General features: G+C 47.5%; 1 protein-coding gene across 4 annotated transcripts; it reads left to right on the forward strand.

The window, feature by feature from the left end:
• Positions 1-48: 48 nt before the first annotated feature.
• On the forward strand, positions 49-16,884 carry NPRL2 (NPR2 like, GATOR1 complex subunit). Of its 4 annotated transcripts, none has more exons than XM_077822113.1 (12): positions 49-184; positions 1,466-1,657; positions 1,984-2,075; positions 3,128-3,296; positions 5,984-6,092; positions 6,903-7,039; positions 10,035-10,132; positions 10,435-10,471; positions 11,229-11,322; positions 12,980-13,097; positions 14,616-14,758; positions 16,160-16,884. In XM_077822113.1, the coding sequence occupies exons 2-12, from the start codon at positions 1,580-1,582 to the stop codon at positions 16,225-16,227; spliced, it is 1,143 nt and encodes a 380-aa protein (XP_077678239.1). In that variant the 5' UTR covers positions 49-184; positions 1,466-1,579; the 3' UTR covers positions 16,228-16,884. The 4 variants fall into 4 exon arrangements, with proteins under 4 accessions (XP_077678239.1, XP_077678240.1, XP_077678241.1 ...); XM_077822114.1 differs by having other exon boundaries at positions 64-184; positions 1,466-1,538; XM_077822115.1 differs by having other exon boundaries at positions 90-184; positions 1,572-1,657.
• Positions 16,885-18,256: the final 1,372 nt, after the last annotated feature.

Below are 18,256 nucleotides of genomic sequence, written 5' to 3' on the forward strand. Positions count from 1 at the left end.
CGGGAACATGTGACAAAAGGAGGGGCGTTCTAGTCCTATGCGGGCGAGCCTTCAGTGCGCATGCGTAGATCGGCCGGCGGGGAGTGACCCCTTGCTAGCTTGCGCATGCACCTGTCGAAAAGCTCGGATAAGAGGGCTCCTGCGCTGGCTTAGGCGGCGGCTGTGTGCGCATGTGCGACGTGGGGTAGGTGATTGGTTTCGTGTTTGCGGCTGAGTTGCAAAGGCTGGGGCCCTGCGCCGGGTTATTGTAGGGTCGCTTGGGCGCGGCTGTTTGCCACCCCCCGTCTAGCGCACGTCACGTGGACAGTTCCCTTCTCCCTACGCCTAGAGCACGGGCATCCCTGCGCCACCCAGAGCTGAGAGCCCAGGGTGTGTGCTCAGCCTGGGCGGGAGCCAGGACTGCTGGGATCTGTGCTGGCTCTGGGAGGGGAGAGGGTCTGGTGGGGGTGGGAACCAGCACTCCTGGGTTCTATCCCCATCGTGGGGAAGGGAGTTCAGTCGCTAGCTCACAGGGCCAGGACTCCAGAGTCCCTTTCCCCAGCTTGCTGTATGCTCTTAAGCAGGCTTTATGTCTCTGTACAGTGGGGTGATGATATTCACCCAGCTGCACTAATGCGCTGACACCCTGGGATGATCAATGGTATAGACGTTTTAGGTATTAGCAGCTGTAGCACTGAGCAAAAGAAGTGTGGCTAAGGGGGAGGGAAATGTTCTGTGGATATTAATTTGTATTTGAACATTAACTTCAGTTTTACCTTTATGTTCATGATCCATAAAACTTGCGAGTTTGCGCTTTGCAACATGAATCTTTGCAAAAAGCTCATGTTAAACTTTAATACTCAACAAAAGCAAACTTTTTTTTTTTTTTAATATTTATGCCTAAAATTCACCCCATTCCCCTGCCCCTGCTCCTGAGGAAAAAAAGATTTAAATATTCTAAGACTCCTTTCTCTTGCAGTTGCTAAACTTTCACTCTTGCTTTTTATGATATCATAATTCTATTCCATTTTTGTGTACCTTTGCAGGTCACCTTTCAAGTTAATGTTTTAATCATGTAGAAGTCAGGGAATAATTTATATTTTACATGTACAGTCAACTTCCAGTGGGCAGTAGGTGTGTGAAAGTGTTGCTTCACATAAGTAACTGCTGGACTGGAAGGAGAGGCAAAGGCCTGTTTTGATGTAAAGTGACTTTGTTAATGAGATAGGGCTCAGCCACTAGTATGGTGATTGCACTGGAATTCAGTGCATAAAGCCATACTAGTGCTGTGTCAAAGGCTGGGTATTTTATACGCTACCTGTCCCTCTAATGCATGTGTATTATCACACATGGCATTAACTTCAGAGTTTGTATATATCACGTAGGCCAGATTTACAGCTGCTGTAACTCAGCTTTGGAACACATGAGTCTTGTGAATTTGAAAATTTGCATTAATGTAAGGTTTGTATTATTTTTATTGCACTAGCATTCTCCGTGGGAGAGGAAGGAAAAGACCAAGAGAAGAGAATCCAAAGAGAATCTACTCGATTGGTCTTTTGGTAAGCATCAGTTCTGTGTTGTATCTCTTGCAGCAGTAACCATGGACAGCAGCAGCAGAATTGAGTGCATCTTCTTCAGTGAATTCCACCCAACGCTGGGGCCTAAAATAACCTACCAGGTCAGTGATGGCAGAGTATTTGGGGCAGGGGTCTATTGGGTATTCAGTCAGGCAATGAACTGAGGGAATTCAGTCTATGCTGTCTCCAGCACCCAGCCAATGGTGGCCCCATGAGTCAAGGGCCTGCAGCTGGGCCCTGTGTGTGTCTTCAGCTGAACTGTGACATTTTATACTGTGACATCTTGTGTCTGTCTACAAAAGTGACTTTTCCCAGGAGCTCGCTCTCCTTGTCCTGCCTGTATCCTGTTGCTAGGGTTTCTTATGAGACTGTAGGGTTATGTCTCTTGGCTCTTCAGTGATACTTTATTGTTTCCCTGGCCATGCAGGTCCCAGAGGATTTCATATCCCGAGAACTCTTTGACACAGTCCAGGTGTACATCATCACCAAACCCGAGCTGCAGAACAAGCTCATCACAGTGTGAGTACCACCTAGAACTGCACCCACAGTCTCGAAGCAGAGCTCTGGCTCCCCAGACAGAACTGGACAAGGCTTTTCACCCTGCTCAGCCCAGAGGTGACTGACCGCTGTACCCATCTGATAGCTGACTGGTGGCCTGCGTGATATGACTTGTGGATCTTGGTCCATTTCCCAGCAGACAAGTTTCCATGTCACAAAACCCACCACTACACTCCTTGGGGCCCCTTTCTTCTGTCTCGGAGAGAGGCCAAGGATGGACTGGAGCATGGAGATTTTAATCTGTGCTTTCACCTCTAGTGATGGCACCTTCAGGTCAAGGGGGAGGCATGTGGGTTGAGAGAAGCTTTCTTTGCCACTGCTTGAGCAGTAGCTCCTCTGTGTATAAATAGACCTGGATAGGAGAGACTCCTATCACCTTTCACCAGTCCTAGCTAAGAGATGAGGCCCACAGCTTGTTGCTTGGCAGGTCCAGCAGGAATCAAGCTGTTCAAGACAAGTGCTGTTGAAACCATGCCGTCAGTGCTTATAGGGGAACAGGGACCTTCTGAAGAGGCAGAAGGCTAGATTGCTAAAGGAGAAAAATAAAGAACAGAGGCCCATTCTTGTGAGTTGCGGTTGTTAACTTTGGCCCCACTTCATTAAGTCAACTGAGCTGGTGGCCTGAACCTGTTTGTAGCCTGTATAATCATAGCAATGAGCAATCACCATTTTTAATAATTTAATTACAGTCTGTGCACAAGATTTCAATAAATTTTAACTACATGGAAACTTTGAAGAATCTGCGTTTTCCTGTTAAGAGAATTCAGGACAAAGCCTGGCACAGATGCTAAATTTCTTAAATGACTCTCACTCGTAAACTGATGAACGCGTTTATTTCTAAATTCTCAGAAAGTTCATTCTGGGCTCGGAGTAAGTTTGGGGAGGATCCTTTCTATTTTTCATACAAAGCAAAGGAGTGTCTATTTTAAAAGCAAAATCCTTCACTATGGAGTTCTGACCAGTGCTTCCAGAACAATCGCAGTTGACGGCTTGTGCCTGTTTTTCTTTGATAGGACTGCTATGGAGAAGAAGCTGATTGGCTGCCCGGTTTGTATCGAGCACAAAAAATACAGCCGGAACGCTCTGCTCTTCAATCTGGGCTTTGTTTGTGATGCTAGAGCCAAGACTTGTGCATTGGAACCCATTGTGAAGAAACTGGCTGGCTATCTCACTACCTTAGAGGTCAGATGTGGCAATGATGCACCCGTTCAATACCTAATGTGGATCCACGGGTTTGGTGCTATGTCCCCCCACCCCTCCAGCTTTAGAACAATCTCTAGGAGAAATCCCTTTGATGTGCCAGACCTCCAAGAGGTCTTGTCCTACCTACACAGGGTAGGCCACGCGGTCTGATCGTCTATTTAGATTGAACCTTCCCAGTCCTTTGTTATCGAGCTGGGAGTCTCTGCTCAGCTTCCCTGCTGTGAGGTGGGGAAATCCATCTCCCTCAGGATCGTTGGTTGCTACGTGTCAGTGTCCTGGTGACTAGGTTTTCTACTCATCTCAGATTTCCCATTGATATGGGGCTGGTGTCAGCCAGTCCTTTTCCAATGACCCATTCATGCTCAGACAGCTAGGCCACATTCATACCTGTGTCTCCCAGCCTGCCCTGAGAGCAAATAGTCCTTTTTCCCCACATTGGGTAACCATGCAAAACATAGGGGAAACTAGAATCGGGGTAGCCGTGTTAGTCTGTATCCACAAAAACAACAAGGAGTCCGGTGGCACCTTAAAGACTAACAGATTTTTTTGGGCATAAGCTTTTGTGGGTAAAAAAACTACTTCTTCAGATGCATGGAGTGAAAATTACAGATGCAGGCATTATATACTGACTGACTTGTGAGGTAACTCCCTGCTCTTCATGTGTCAGTATATAATGCCTGCATCTGTAATTTTCACTCCATGCATCTGAAGAAGTAGTTTTTTACCCACGAAAGCTTATGCCCAAAAAAATCTGTTAGTCTTTAAGGTGCCACCGGACTCCTTGTTTTTATAGGGGAAACTGAGGCACACATGGGATCATAAAAATATTACAGCAAATTCCCACTTTTTTACGTGATTACATATAAAAACACGTTAAGAGAATGCTGTGGTTGTGCTGTTAAGTGTTTTTATAGTCACGGTTGTGTGTCTGTAACCCCAACTCTTCCCCATTGTGTGTGCATGGGTGCACTTTAGGGTGTGTTTTCACTAGCAGCGTTAAAGTGCTGCCATGGCAGTACTTTAACGTGACTGTGTAGTTGCGGCACCAGCACTGGGAGAGAGCTCTCCCAGCACTGTAAAAATACCACCCCCACGAGGGGAGTAGCTGCCAGTGCTGGTGCACTGTCTACACTAGCTTTACAGCGCTGTAACTTGCAGCGCTCAGGGGTGTGTGTTTTTTTTCACACCCCTGAGCGAGAAAGTTGTAGCGCTGTAAAGTGGCAGTGTAGGCAAGGCCTTATTGTTGTTCATAGATTCCAAGCCAGAATGGATTGCTGTAATCATCTAGTCTGACCTCCTGTATAACACAGGCCAGAGAACTTCCTAGGGTAGAGCTTTTAGAAAAACAGACAACATTGATTTAAAAACAGGGAGAATCCACTGCCAGCCTTGGTAAACTGTTCCAATGGTTAATTAAAAAGCACATAATGCCATGCCCATTCACTTTTTGTTTGTTTAAACAAATTGAAATGTCAGGTAGTGTCTTTCTCACTATTTTCTCTGGTCCATTTCCTGGGAAACTGAGTTCTCATAATGGAGAAACTCCAGCCACTTTTTGTTAGAAATAAGACTATTTTAAGTTAGCCAGTTTCAGTGATTGATAATAAATAATATGGGGGTGGTTTGTTTCTATTAAGTGTGAGTTCATTAATTTAAAATTTCCTTTTTAACAGTAAATGGTATAAACTATGCACTTTGAGAATCATGCACGTGACCATAATGACTGTATAGGGAAGCTTGTAGTTCAGGTGAGGATGTGTGTTGTTTAGGATCAAGGGACGCAATTGTGTTGTTTCTTCCTTAGCAACACTTTGAATAGAAGCTTACACTTTCAAGTAAGGTATTAACAGCCCATGGTAAACATCCCTGATCATTCCCAGAGATCTGCCAACAAAGCCATGGAAAACCACTGGCTGCGGTAGAAGAGCAGTGTCAGGCAGTGCTCAAAGGACTCTCCTTCCTGAAAACTAAATCGGGAGTAGGCTATGTAGGGATTACCAGGCACACAGGGCAGACAACTGTACTCATCTTGACTTCAAATGGATTAGAGCTGCTGGTGCTGAAATCCAAACCCTCCCCAGAAATCAAATTAGAAGCCAAAGCAGCTTTGAATCAAGCCCTTGAAATGAAACGGCAGGGGAAGCGTGAGAAAGCCCATAAACTCTTCATGTATGCCCTCAAAATGAATCCAGATTACATGGGTGCTCTGAATGAGTTTGGCATCTTTTCTGAAGAGGAGAAAGACATCATTCAAGCAGACTACTTGTACTCCAAAGCACTGACCATTTCTCCTTGTCATGATACTCTTAATATTTCTCAAGTTAAAAACATCCTTTCAGGCCTCTGTGCTTGCTTACGGCCCTAAAAAATAATTCCTTAGATGAAATCCATTGAAGTCGATGGGAGTTTGAGACTTCACTGGAGCCAGGATTTCACCACTTGATCCTGTATAACACATCATGGTTTAAAGGGGAGATTTGTCATTAATTAGGTGAGTGACAGGTTTCCAGGATCAAACTATAAGTAAGAAAAGAACAAAGGAAAAAATACCAGTGGGGTTTCCTTATCGTATTGCCTGCATAACAGCTCCATGGCAGCTTTATAGAGAGATGCGAGGTGGCTTGCTGCTATTGAGAGGCAATGACACTGACCCTGTTCTCTCCTAGCTGGAAAGTGGCTTCATCTCCAATGAAGAGAGTAAACAAAAGCTGGTGCCAATAATGACCATCCTCCTGGAGGAACTCAACGCCACTGGGAAATGTACCTTGCCAATAGGTAGGCTCGCTGGACGTCCAGCTGCAATGTAGTCTCTTTCTCTGTCCCTTCCCAGCCTCACAATGAGTCCCTTAGCATCACCCCACTAGGGGATCCTGTCTGAGGCAGAGGAGCTGCCTGATATAGTGTTTGTAGTTTGGGGGTGGAGGGTCCGACTTGCAGCTCCACCTGTACCCCACCCTTGTGCTGTTTTGTTTTGCGGTATTTGAAGTGTAGCTTGTGTGACCTTCATGGGGGAGAAGCACAGGGGAGAGAAGAGAGTTAGATGTACTGCGGGAGTGCACTGCTCCCTTATTGCCTCTGCCATCCCTGGAGTGCTAATGGGCTGTGATTACAGCGGAATTGGCTACTGCTGGGAAGAAAAGGGCAGCTGCTCTATACTGACCAGATCAGGGGTTCTCAAACTGGGGATCTGGACCCCTCAGGGGGTCACAAGGTTATTACATGGGAGGTCGCAAGCTGTCCACCTCCACTCCAAATCCTGCTTTGCATCCAGCATTTATAATGGTGTTAAATATATAAAAAAGTGTTTTTAATTTATAAGGGGGGGGTCACACTCAGAGGCTTGCTATGTGAAAGGGGTCACCAGTACAAAAGTTTGAGAACTGCTGGACCAGATTGCTGTAACAGAGTCTTGCACAGAGGATGGAAGGGGAGGTTGGCATCTGAGGGTCAAATCTTGCCGTGATGTCAGCAGCGGGTGCAGTTCCCATTGCACTGTTACAGCAGGGCTGATTTTGGTTGGGAAAGTTGAGAGACACAGCAGGTGTTTCCTAGCAAAACTGAGTGCTTTCATCTCCTCCTCCCTAGATGAATCGAACACCATTCACCTGAAAGTGATCGAGCAGCGGCCAGACCCTCCGATTGTGCAAGAGTACGATGTGCCTGTCTTCACCCTGGACAAGGATGATTTCTTCAATGCCCAGTGGGATCTCACCACTCAGCAGGTCTGTCTGCTTCATCCGGGCGGGGCTAAGCAGGGGGGACATTCTAATGGGGTCATCTCCCATCCCAGCGACTCCATTAGCTGAATGGAGATGTGACAGGGCTGTTGCACTACCTGGTGCCCAGTGAGCAAGGGGTTACCACAGCTCAGCAACCTGTAGCCCTTTCCTGGGGCTATAAATCCCTTGCTTGGGAGACAAGAGGAAGGAGAATGCTATTGGGTAGCAGCCCGGCCTTCCCAGGGTCCTAGGACTGGGGAGCTTGATCCCTTTTGTGGAGAAGACTTTACTGATTGCAGTGGTATGCCTGTGCTGAACCATTCCCAGTGAACGTGTGATAAATGGCAACGACTGTTGCTAACGCTGTCCAAATCAAGCAAAGATGTCCTTTATGGGGAAGTGTCCATCCAGTGACTAGGGCTGGTTAACAAAGTGTTAAATAGCATGGAACTCTGCTCTCCAGTTGCAGACACTTCCAAACAGGGATGGAATACAGAGGTGCATGTGTTTATAGTGAGGTTGTCCTGTATTCTTATTCAGCACGTATCAGGGTTCCCTCCCCTCTCTGAACTCTAGGGTACAGATGTGGGGACCTGCATGAAAGTCCCCCTAAGCTTATTTCTACCAGCTTAGGTTAAAAGTTTCCCCAAGGCACAAATTCTTCCTTGTCTTTGGAACGATATCGCTGCCACAACCAAGTGAGTTTGACAAAGATTTAGGAAAAGGACCACTTGGAGTTCCTGTTTCCCCAAAATATCACCCCAAGTCCCTTCCCCTGACTGTTCCTGGGGAGGCTTGAGAGTAAACAAGGGGAGCACAGACCAGCCCCTTGGGGTTTTAGGACACTAAAAACCAATCAGGTTCTTAAAAGCAGAACTTTATTATAAAGAAAAAGTAAAAATGCACCTCTGTAAAATCAGGATGGAAGGTAATTTTACAGGGTAATCAGATTCAAAACACAGAGGATTCCCCTCTAGGCAAAACTTTAAAGTTACAAAAAAAAACCAAACCAAAACAAAAAAAACAGGAATAAACCTCCCTCTTAGCCTAGGGGAAATTCACAAGCTAAAACAAAAGATAATCTAACACATTTCCTTGCTATTACTTACTATTTCTGTAATTTTAGATGTATCATTCAGTAGGAGTTGGATTACTTGCTTGGTCTCTCTTTGTCTCGGTAGAGAACAACAAAAGCCCAAACAAAAACCTCCCCCTCCCTGCCCCCCCATTTGAAAGTATCTTCTTTCCCCATTGGTCCTTCTGGTCAGGTGCCAACTAGGTTAATAGAAAGAAGAAAAGGAGTACTTGTGGCACCTTAGAGACTAACAAATTTATTTGAGCATAAGTTTTCATAGCTTATGCTCAAATAAATTTGTTAGTCTCTAAGGTGCCACAAGTACTCCTTTTCTTTTTGTGAATACAGACTAACACGGCTGCTACTCTGAAACCTTTGTTTGCACTGTGGTGTCTAATTCAGACTGTAAGCCCACAGAGGCAGGGACCTTTTGTACTTAGCTATATGGGGTCATGCAGCCCATGGTGCTATGGAAATAGAGCATAAGAACAGTATCAATGCTGGGAAATGTTGGTGTCTTCGTTCGAAGTGCTTGAGAACATGCATACAGGAGAAAATCACGTGCATCTGAGGAAACCACAGTCTCAAGGTGGAGGAAGAGCTTAGAGCATTGAGCTGTCCTTGACTGTAATTGGTAGGATGTTTGGGTACCCTATGCTGTGATTGGTGGGACACTAGGGTTACCTCGGCTGTGACCGGTGAGAAGTTTGGGATCCCTTTATTGTGCTTGGTGAAATGCTGGGATGCCCTTGGTTATGGGTGGTGTTGAGATGGACTCCAAATGCTTTATAACAAGCCTGAGAGCCTCAGTTACATTGCTCCCATGCTGAGAGGGCCCTGTCCATAAACGAATACTGCTACTCTGAAACTAGGTTAATGGGGAGGGATAGCTCAGTGGTTTGAGCATTGTCCTGCTAAACCCAGGGTTGTGAGTTCAATCCTTGAGGGGGCCATTTAGGGATCTGGGACAAAAACTGGGGATTGGTCCTGCTTTGAGCAGGGGGTTGGACTAGATGACCTACTGAGGTCCCTTCCAACCCTGATATTCTATGATTGATTAACCCTTTACAGGTAAAGGAGGGATGTTATGCTACCCTTAGCTGTATGTTTATGACAGCACGGTATCTAGTGTCCATGTTAAATCTCTTCTGATGGTCTCATTGACCCTTTGTGCATGGACCACGTTTACTGGAAAATCTGGCCCAAGGTGGCCTGTGCCTTTTTTGTTCAGTTCTATAATGATATAATTTGCTCTTTCCAGTAAATGTGACTTTGAAGTTGGATACAAGAGTTCTTGGATGTTAGAAGTGCACATGTCTGGTGCACAGAACCATATCACTGTCTCATGTTAAAAAAGCTACCTTAAGACAGAGATACTATTGAGAGTATGTATCGGTCACTTATGGGTAAAAAACATTGCAGGGATGTTGTGACTTTCCTCAGACCAAACGTTATAAACACAGGAAACATAGAGCTAAGGTTAACTCAAGAGAAATCCAAACATATCAGTGTAACTAATGCACAGTTAAGGTACCTAAACAACCATAACTCTGCCCCATAGTGACCACATGCAATAACCATGCAATGATGATTGAGTCATTTAATTGTTTGTGGTCATAGATTACCTTATCAATCTGCAAAAAGAAAAGGAGTACTTGTGGCACTTTAAAGACTAACAAATTTATTTGAGCATAAGCTTATGCTCAGATAAATTTGTTCGTCTCTGAGGTGCCACAAGTACTCCTTTTCTTTTTGCGGATACAGACTAACACAGCTGCAACTCTGAAACCTGTCATTATCAATCTGAAAACACACTAGATTTCCCTCACACGCACGCACGCTCCCCTTGATGTCTCTATAGGGGGTTTCTCGTGCAGATGTTCCACTCTTTGGTCTGATCGCTCTCACGTGCTGCCTCCTTAGATCCTGCCATACATTGATGGATTTCGACACATCCAGAAAATCTCTGCTGAAGCCGACGTGGAGCTCAATTTGGTGCGAATTGCTATCCAGAACCTGCTGTAAGTGCAAAGACCTAGGGCATCGGGAAGGAGAAGGGTCCCTGATCAGAACACTCACACAGATCCATATACCCACCCTTCTCACCCCCAGTTCTGACTTTAGCCCTGCATCCCGATCCCCTTGACACATGGGATTCTGAATTTAGAAGAAATTCCCTGCAGAGTTCCCTGTAGAGGGAGCACTACAGAAAACCCAGCCTGCAGCTAGTGGAGAGTAATAAAACCTGTGCATTCACTAGGGAAGAGGCTGGTGTTTGAATCTATAATCGGTGATTTCTAATGTTTCATTGTCTGTCTTGCAGATACTATGGGGTGGTGACTCTGGTCTCCATACTTCAGGTGGGTATGGCTAGGAGCAAAAGATTCCAGCCCATTATTAGCCTGGCACGTGTGACCTTTCACCTCTGGAGCTCTGGTCTCTCTTGGAAGGAGTCTGCTGGCCCCATGTTAGGCACAGCACAAAACTACCTCACTAGTGGACAGACAGCCCCTTCTTGGGAGAAGACCTAGGACAAAACCAGTATGGGAGTGCTAGGCTGGTACTAAGAACTGCAATAGGGTTGTAAAGCTTTAGTACTGACCTGCAGCTCTGCTGTTGTCCTTGGCAGTATGACTGGAGCTGGGCCATCTGAATACATGGGACCTGCTATGTTTTTTCCCCATATTCTTTTAATAGCACCTGGTTCCTGGTACTGTTGCAGAGAGGGCTGCATACAGGTCGCATCTGCTCTAACACGCACATAGGTATAAGCAGAACTGTAGGCCTGGCGCAGCAGTGGCTGTAGAATTCGGTCGAGCAGAATCACTGGCTCACAATGCCAGATTTAGAAAGGGGAAGAATCTTGGGCTTCTGACATGCAGTTGCACCCTATGCTCTATAGAGGGTAATTCTTCCAGGACAGCACAGTGCTTTGATTCACGTGCCAGTTACGCTGCTCTGTGGTGGTGTGCTGCAGGTTCTTCTCCTTGGCTGGCTCCACCAAATTGTTTGTCTTGGAGTCTTTAGTGTTGTTTGGCTTAAATCCTAGGCCCAGAGCTAAAACTCTGCAGCCTCTGGTTAATAGGAATTTCATCTCTCTCTCTCTTTCCTTACCAGTACTCAAATGTATACTGTACCACACCTAAAGTCCAGGATCTGGTGGATGATAAATGCCTCCAAGAAGAATGTCTCTCTTATGTCACCAAGCAAGGTATAGCAGGCCTGAACTGAGCTAGATATGGTAAGATTGTGCTGGCCCAGGATATGCCGTCACGGCCTTCTGATTCCTCCAGAGATTTGCTAGGGACTGGGAAACCAACAGTTCAGCACTGGCTCTTTCTCCCTTGAGTTTGCTCATGGCAAAAGGCTGGTAGCGGGGCCTTCAAGTTTGTGTACTAGGTCCTGTGTTAATGTGTTAATGATCTGACAAAGGGGTTGAGTATTGAGGCAGCAAAAGTTGTAGATGCCACAAAGTTATTTAGGTTAGTCAAGGTCAGGGATGGCTGGGAAGAACTTCAGAGAGACCTAACCAAGCGAGGTGAGTGGGCATCAAATGGTAAATGAAACTGAGCGTTGATAAATGCAGAGTAATGCACAGTGGAAGGGAAAACGTTAACTACTTCCATGCCTGCCAGGGTTCTAAGTCAACTGTATCAGTTCAAGGAAGGGACCTGGGCATCATTGTAGACAGATCAATGGAGACTTCTACTCAGTGGGCAGCTGCAGTTAAGAAAGCAAATCAGATGGTTGGAGGAATAAGGTGGAGAATAATAGACTATTCTAAAGTCTTTATATAAATCAGTGGTAAAGCCTCATTTGAAGTGGTTATATAGTTCTGGCCACCCCAGCTCCAAAAGGATATTGCAGATTCAGAGGGGTTCAGAGAAGAGTGAGAATAGAAAAACTGGGGTCATCACCTTAGAAAGGAGATGACGAAGAGGGACGCGATAGAAGTCTATAGAATAACAAATGGCCTAGAGAAGGGAGGTGAGGAGTTTCTATTCTCCCCTGTGTCCTAACACAAGAACAAGAGGACATCAAATAAAATTAAAAGGTGGCAAATTCAGAAAAGAAATACATTTTCCCACTGTGTGTAATTATATGGTGGAATTCACTGCCACGGGATGTTGTGGAGGCCAAGAATTTAACAGAATTTAAAAAGGGATTGCATAATTATATGGACGGCAAGAATAGTCAGTTACCATAATTAACTATGATAACACGGTTAGAAGGGATATTAAACCCTGTGCTTCAGGTGTTAAGACAACTTTAACTATTAGAGACCAGGATGATATTTAATCTGCCCCTCACATGATCCCAAATCAACTACTGCAGAGTTTTTACATCTCTCTCTGACTCAGCTGGTGCTGGCTGCTGTCAGAGACAGGTGGTTGGGCTGAATGGACCTTGGCTCTGATCCAGTCTGCCCATTCCTATGAGCTTGGTAAGAGCGAAGCCGCGTTGGGAGCACTTCTCCAGGCGAGGATGATGTGTCCCATTGCAGGACTTGGTCCTGATACTCACACTTTAGGTGACATCATCCTTCAGCTGAGATGCTAAACTGGGGTCTTGTAAAGTCCCACATGTCCCAGTAGAATGTCACAATCTCAGAGTCTAGGATAAGCTGTATGTCCTGACCAATGTTTCCCCCCTTCAGATGGGTGCAATATTCCAGCTGCATGACCTGCGGAGCACACAAAGGCAGCTCCATATTTCTGTGTTGACACTGTTCCACCACCATTTAACTTGGGGATGGTAGTGAGACCCCCCCCCGCAGGGATTGGGCAGGCCCTGTTAATCTCCAAGACATTCTCCTCCTTAGCTCTATCCCCCGTTTTGTCACTTCAGGGTGTCTCTCTTCCCCACAGGTCATAAGCGAGCCAGTCTGAGAGACGTCTTCCAGCTCTACTGCGGGCTGAGCCCTGGCACGACGGTGCGAGACCTCATCTGCCGCTACACCCTGCAGCTCCAGAGAGTGGATGAAAGGTCTGAGGCTGCATCCCCTTTCCGAAGGAAGCTCTGAGGATGAGGCCATGACATCGCTGTGTGCCAGTGAAAGCGCAGATGAATGCTAGTGGCTCAGTGATGTGGGAAGCCCATGGCTAGTTAGCAGAGCTGGCTTAGAGTGTACCCCTCAGTATCATTTACCCAACTTTACAGGTGGGGAAACTGAGGCACATCAGCACAGTGACTTACCCAGGCGCTCTCAGTGAAGCGGCAGCAGAGGCAGGAGTGGAGCCCAGGTCTCCTGATTGTTTCATGCTCTAGCGCCTTCCTTTTTCAGAATTGTACTGAGATTATAGTTCACCCCATGACCCAGCAGTTAGAGCTGCTGGGCCAGCAGAAAGTGAAGTCCTCCCCATTGGTGTGGGCTGGTTTTGTTCAGTATCTTCATAAATGATCTGGAGGATGGTGTGGATTGCACCCTCAGCAAGTTTGCAGATGACACTAAACTGGGAGGAGAGGTAGATACGCTGGAGGGTAGGGATAGGATACAGAGGGACCTAGACAAATTAGAGGATTGTGCCAAAAGAAATCTGATGAGGTTCAACAAGGACAAGTGCAGAGTCCTGCACTTAGGACGGAAGAATCCCATGCACCGCTACAGACTAGGGACCGAATGGCTAGGCAGCAGTTCTGCAGAAAAGGACCTAGGGGTTACAGTGGACAAGAAGCTGGATATGAGTCAACAGTGTGCCCTTTCTACCAAGAAGGCTAACGGCATTTTGGGTTGTATATGTAGGGGCATTGCCAGCAGATTGAGGGACGTGATCATTCCCCTCTATTCGACACGGGTGAGGCCTCATCTGGAGTACTGTGTCCAGTTTTGGGCCCCACACTACAAGAAGGATGTGGAAAAATTGGAAAACCTCCAGCGGAGGGCAACAAAAATGATTAGGGGACTGGAACACATGACTTATGAGGAGAGGCTGAAGGAACGGGGGTTGTTTAGTCTGTGGAAGAGAAGATTGAGGGGGGATTTGATAGCTGCTTTCAACTACCTGAAAGGGGGTTCCAAAGAGGATGGATCTAGACTGTTCTCAATGGTAGCTGATGACAGAACAAGGAGTAATGGTCTCAAGTTGCAGTGGGGGAGGTTTAGGTTGGATATTAGGAAAAACTATTTCACTAGGAGGGTGGTGAAACACTGGAATGCGTTACCTAGGGAGGTGGTGGAATCTCCTTCCTTAGATATTTGTAAGCCCAGGCTTGACAAAGCCCTGGCTGGGATGATTTAGTTGGGGATTGGTCCTGCTTTGAGCAGGGGGTTGGACTATATGACCTCCTGAGGTCCCTTCTAACCCTGATACTCTATGTAACCTCCAAACATGCTGGTAGGTCACCTGCTCAGCATTCTGACTTTGCTCGAGGAGGTGGGAGGAGAGGCTGGGTTGGAGCTGAGCCCCACTGGCATTTGAGACCATGTGGCAGGTGAACACACCCTTCCAACTCTGGGTTTCCTGGGATGGCAGCCCTTCTGAGAGCAATTCCTTCTTCTCTCAGGAAGCTCATCCAGTTTGGTTTGATGAAGGGCCTCATCCGACGGCTCCAGAAGTATCCTGTGAAGATAGTGCGGGATGAGAAAAGTCACCCAGCCCGGCTGTACACAGGCTGCCACAGCTATGATGAGATCTGCTGTAAAACAGGTATAGGAACCCAGCTTTGTGTGTGAGTGAGAGGGAAGAGACCAAGCATGGCTCGGCAGTGGGCGGGGGTGTTAATTCAAGGTCTGTAACATTTGGTACTCTGTGATTTGCACTGCGGTAGCACCTATGAGCTGTAGTCATTGTATTCGGCTCTGTACTGCTGTGGGAGGGATTTTGTTCTTGCAATTTGGATGAGTTGCAGCAATATGCAGGAGTTGCAAGGCACCAGACAAACCCACTTGATCAAATGAAATAACTTGCAGACGTTGCCCAACTTCACCTTGTAACAAACCTAGCTGAAAGCCATTTTCCATCCGTGCAGGGCCCTAACAGTGGGAACTCAGGGCCCCAGAAGAGGTTCCGTCTCAGGAGACCCTTTCAGCAGAACCCATTTGATTTTTTTTTTTTCCTGGCCCTTTCTTGAATCCTGTTTAAACAGCAAAATATTGGAGTGTTCACAGTAGGGTCCCTGCAGGTCATAGAAGCTTAAAGTCTAGAACAGATGCGGAACAAACAGTTCAGCCGTGTGCTAGAGAGAGATGTGGAAGGAATCTCGTGGCGATTGCTGAAAGGCTTAATGGAAAGGTGTGTTTTGGAGAGGGAGTTGGCTGTAGGAGGGGATTTGAGAGCTGAGCGCCTCAGAAGGGTATCGGATTAACCTTTTGTCCTCTGGAGATTTGGATTTAAAATTGGTACGCCCCGCACCTGGCACGAACTTAGTGGTCTCAATTAGATCCCCACTGAAGGAATAGCTGTCCATATCTCAACCGCTGGACTGTTTGGGGCACTGGAGTGTCTGCTCAGGAACAGCCTAAGAGAAGGGTTGGCATAGGGAAGTTAAAGGTGAGGGGGAGCGATGCATGAGCCATTGAGATCACTGGCTGTACCAGCGAGGGAGGATGTTCTCTGGAAAGGGTTAAAACTGAAGTGGGCGTCAGAGGTGAGGAGTTTTGTGGGCAAGATTGCAATAGGTGGGGGTGTCAGAGATGAGGATTGAGAGAGGTTGGCAAAGCAGAAAGGGGAAAGCTGGCACAGGGCCAGTCTACATTGAGTCTTCCTTTTGTCAGACATGGCCATCAGCACTGAAATGGTAATTGCCGAGATACCATGGTTTGATCCTGGCTATCTGGGTCTCTGTTTTAGAGCTACTTTTCCAGTGAGCAAGCTGGGAGACACAAAATCCAGAATCTGTGCATTCACTGTTGGCCATTCTTCAGCTCAAACCAAGACCCAATGGCTGGAGCATGAGAGTTGAGGACTCAACACAACATAATCAGGCATTCTAGTCTTGACTTGTCACCCCTCTGCCTGCCTTTCCCCCCATCAGCAATAACAGGGACTTTGGTTGGCAGGGTGGACTCACGTTAGTGCCAGAGATGTTGTTCTTTACTTCTTCCTCAGGCATGAGCTACCGAGAGCTGGATGAGAGACTGGAGAATGATCCCAACATCATTGTTTGCTGGAAGTGAATCTCTCTTGGGGAAGTACCAGCAGCACCTCAGAGAAAAGAACACTGGAAAAGGATGGCTGAGCTGTCCACATCTCGGAGATGGATCTGAGACCCCCGACTGTGGCTCTTTCAAGTGACTTGGCTCCTCTAGTGGAGAGTGTGTTGCGTATGTCAGACTAACGCTGCTTGGAGAAAGACTGAACTCGGGTTGGATGTCTTTGCATTCCTCCACGAGGGCAAAGCATAGGTCCCATGTCTCAGTGCAAAGCAAACAGTGCGTGCTGGCCAGTTGCTTTTTGCCATGTGCTGTTGAAATGATTGGTTCCACGGTGTCTGTGCCGGCCTTCTTGCTGCCAGTCTAGGTCACATAGAAAAACTGTCATCGCTCTATCGGGGATTGTTGGAGGGTGTCCACTTGCTGCACATAGAACATGTGGAACACTTGAGTCATTGTATTAAAAGGGAAAGGGGCTGGTTTCCTTTCTACTCTCAGAAGTACTGATAATTTTGCCCCATCTATTTCTTCTCCAGCCTCCCAGGATTTGCAGCTGGGAATGAAACACCTATTCTTTCTGTTCTGTGGATCTAGCAGCAGAGGGTGCTGTAGGAGTGGAGTAGCCAGGTTAGGTAAAGGGAGGCGGGGGGCTGAGTGAGTGAATCATAATAAAACTGTTCAAATTGCATTTTGAAGTTTTGGTGAATTTCCAGCTTCGTGGAGGATGGAAACTGGGGGTGGGAGCTGGTGTTCTAATGGGACTAAAAGGTCATCGCTTAGAACTAGTCTGGCTTTGGTTATGGGGCAGTGTGTAGGAGGGGAAATGGTTAACCCTCCATTGTCAATGCAGAGCTTCCCAACCTGTGGGTTGGGCCCCAAAACTGGGTCACGAGAATGCTTCAAAGGGTGGCATGGCAACTCCTGTCCCATGTTGTGGGCTGGGCTCGTCTCCTTGCTCCAGGCATTGCAACCTCTGGAGCCACTCAGGTTTGGCCCAGCCGTCATGATAACAGGAGGCCGGGGAGGCCAAATTTGAGTGAATGGCACCACAACCCCACTCCACAACTCCACTCTCACAAATCTGGTCCAGTCAGGGGCCAGGGCCAAACCTGAGCAGCGCTGCAACCCCAGAGGTTGCAGCACCTGGAGCAGAGTCAAGCCCAGGCAGCCCCACAGCGCAGGAGCTCCAGGAGCTGCCACTGTGAGGTGAGTGCTGAGCAGGACCCAACCCCCCAAGGGGGCAGAAGCTGACTGAAACTACCCGAGGACAGGGCTGTAACTGGGGTGGAGTGAGTGGGGGCAGCTGCCCAGGCCAAAAAGCCGCAGGGGTGGCTCAGGCTGGCAACGCCAAGGGACTCGGGGAGGGAACGCCACCTCCACCCCCCCAACTCACCTCAGTGAGCCACCCAGCCTATCTGTGTTGGGGAGAGAGCCAAAAAATTGGGAGGGGCTCACGATTCAGTTGTTAATTATGGTCAAATTCTTTAATCAACACACAAGTACTTTAATGGCTCCTAACGTTCCTGTGCGGTGTTGGGGCCTCAAATGCAGGAGACCTGGGCTGGGACAGGGGAACCAGAGGGGGAAATGGACCAGGCCAGTCCCTCACTGGGCAGGCACAACAGAGTGTAACAACCCAGCACGAAGTGTGTGTGTGTGTGTACAGTAAATTGCAAATTAACAGGGCCAGAACTTTAAAAATATTGCTTGCGTCTGTACTAAGAGGCAGTGCCTGCTCTTCATCTCTCCCCCAAGAGCACCCTGCACCCCTGGTATTGTCTGGTGCCCATTTGTGTGGGAGCAGTATGGGGGCAGGGCCTTTCCAGGGCAGCAAGGGGACTGGTGCACATTGGCAAGGGAGCAGTGCTAGGATACAGGGACAGGGCCTCTCTGGTGCAGCGGTGGCCCTGATTCCTGTTGGTGGAGGACTAGTGCAGGGATACAGGGTCTCTCCAGTGCAGCAGGGGGACTGGTGCCCATTGGTGGGGGTGCAGTGCCAGGGCACGCTCTCTCTGGTGCAGCGGGGGGTCTGGTGCCTGGTGGCATGGGTGCA

This window comes from Eretmochelys imbricata, chromosome 7 (genome assembly GCF_965152235.1).
Source record: "Eretmochelys imbricata isolate rEreImb1 chromosome 7, rEreImb1.hap1, whole genome shotgun sequence".
Classification (NCBI taxonomy): Eukaryota; Metazoa; Chordata; order Testudines; family Cheloniidae; genus Eretmochelys; species Eretmochelys imbricata.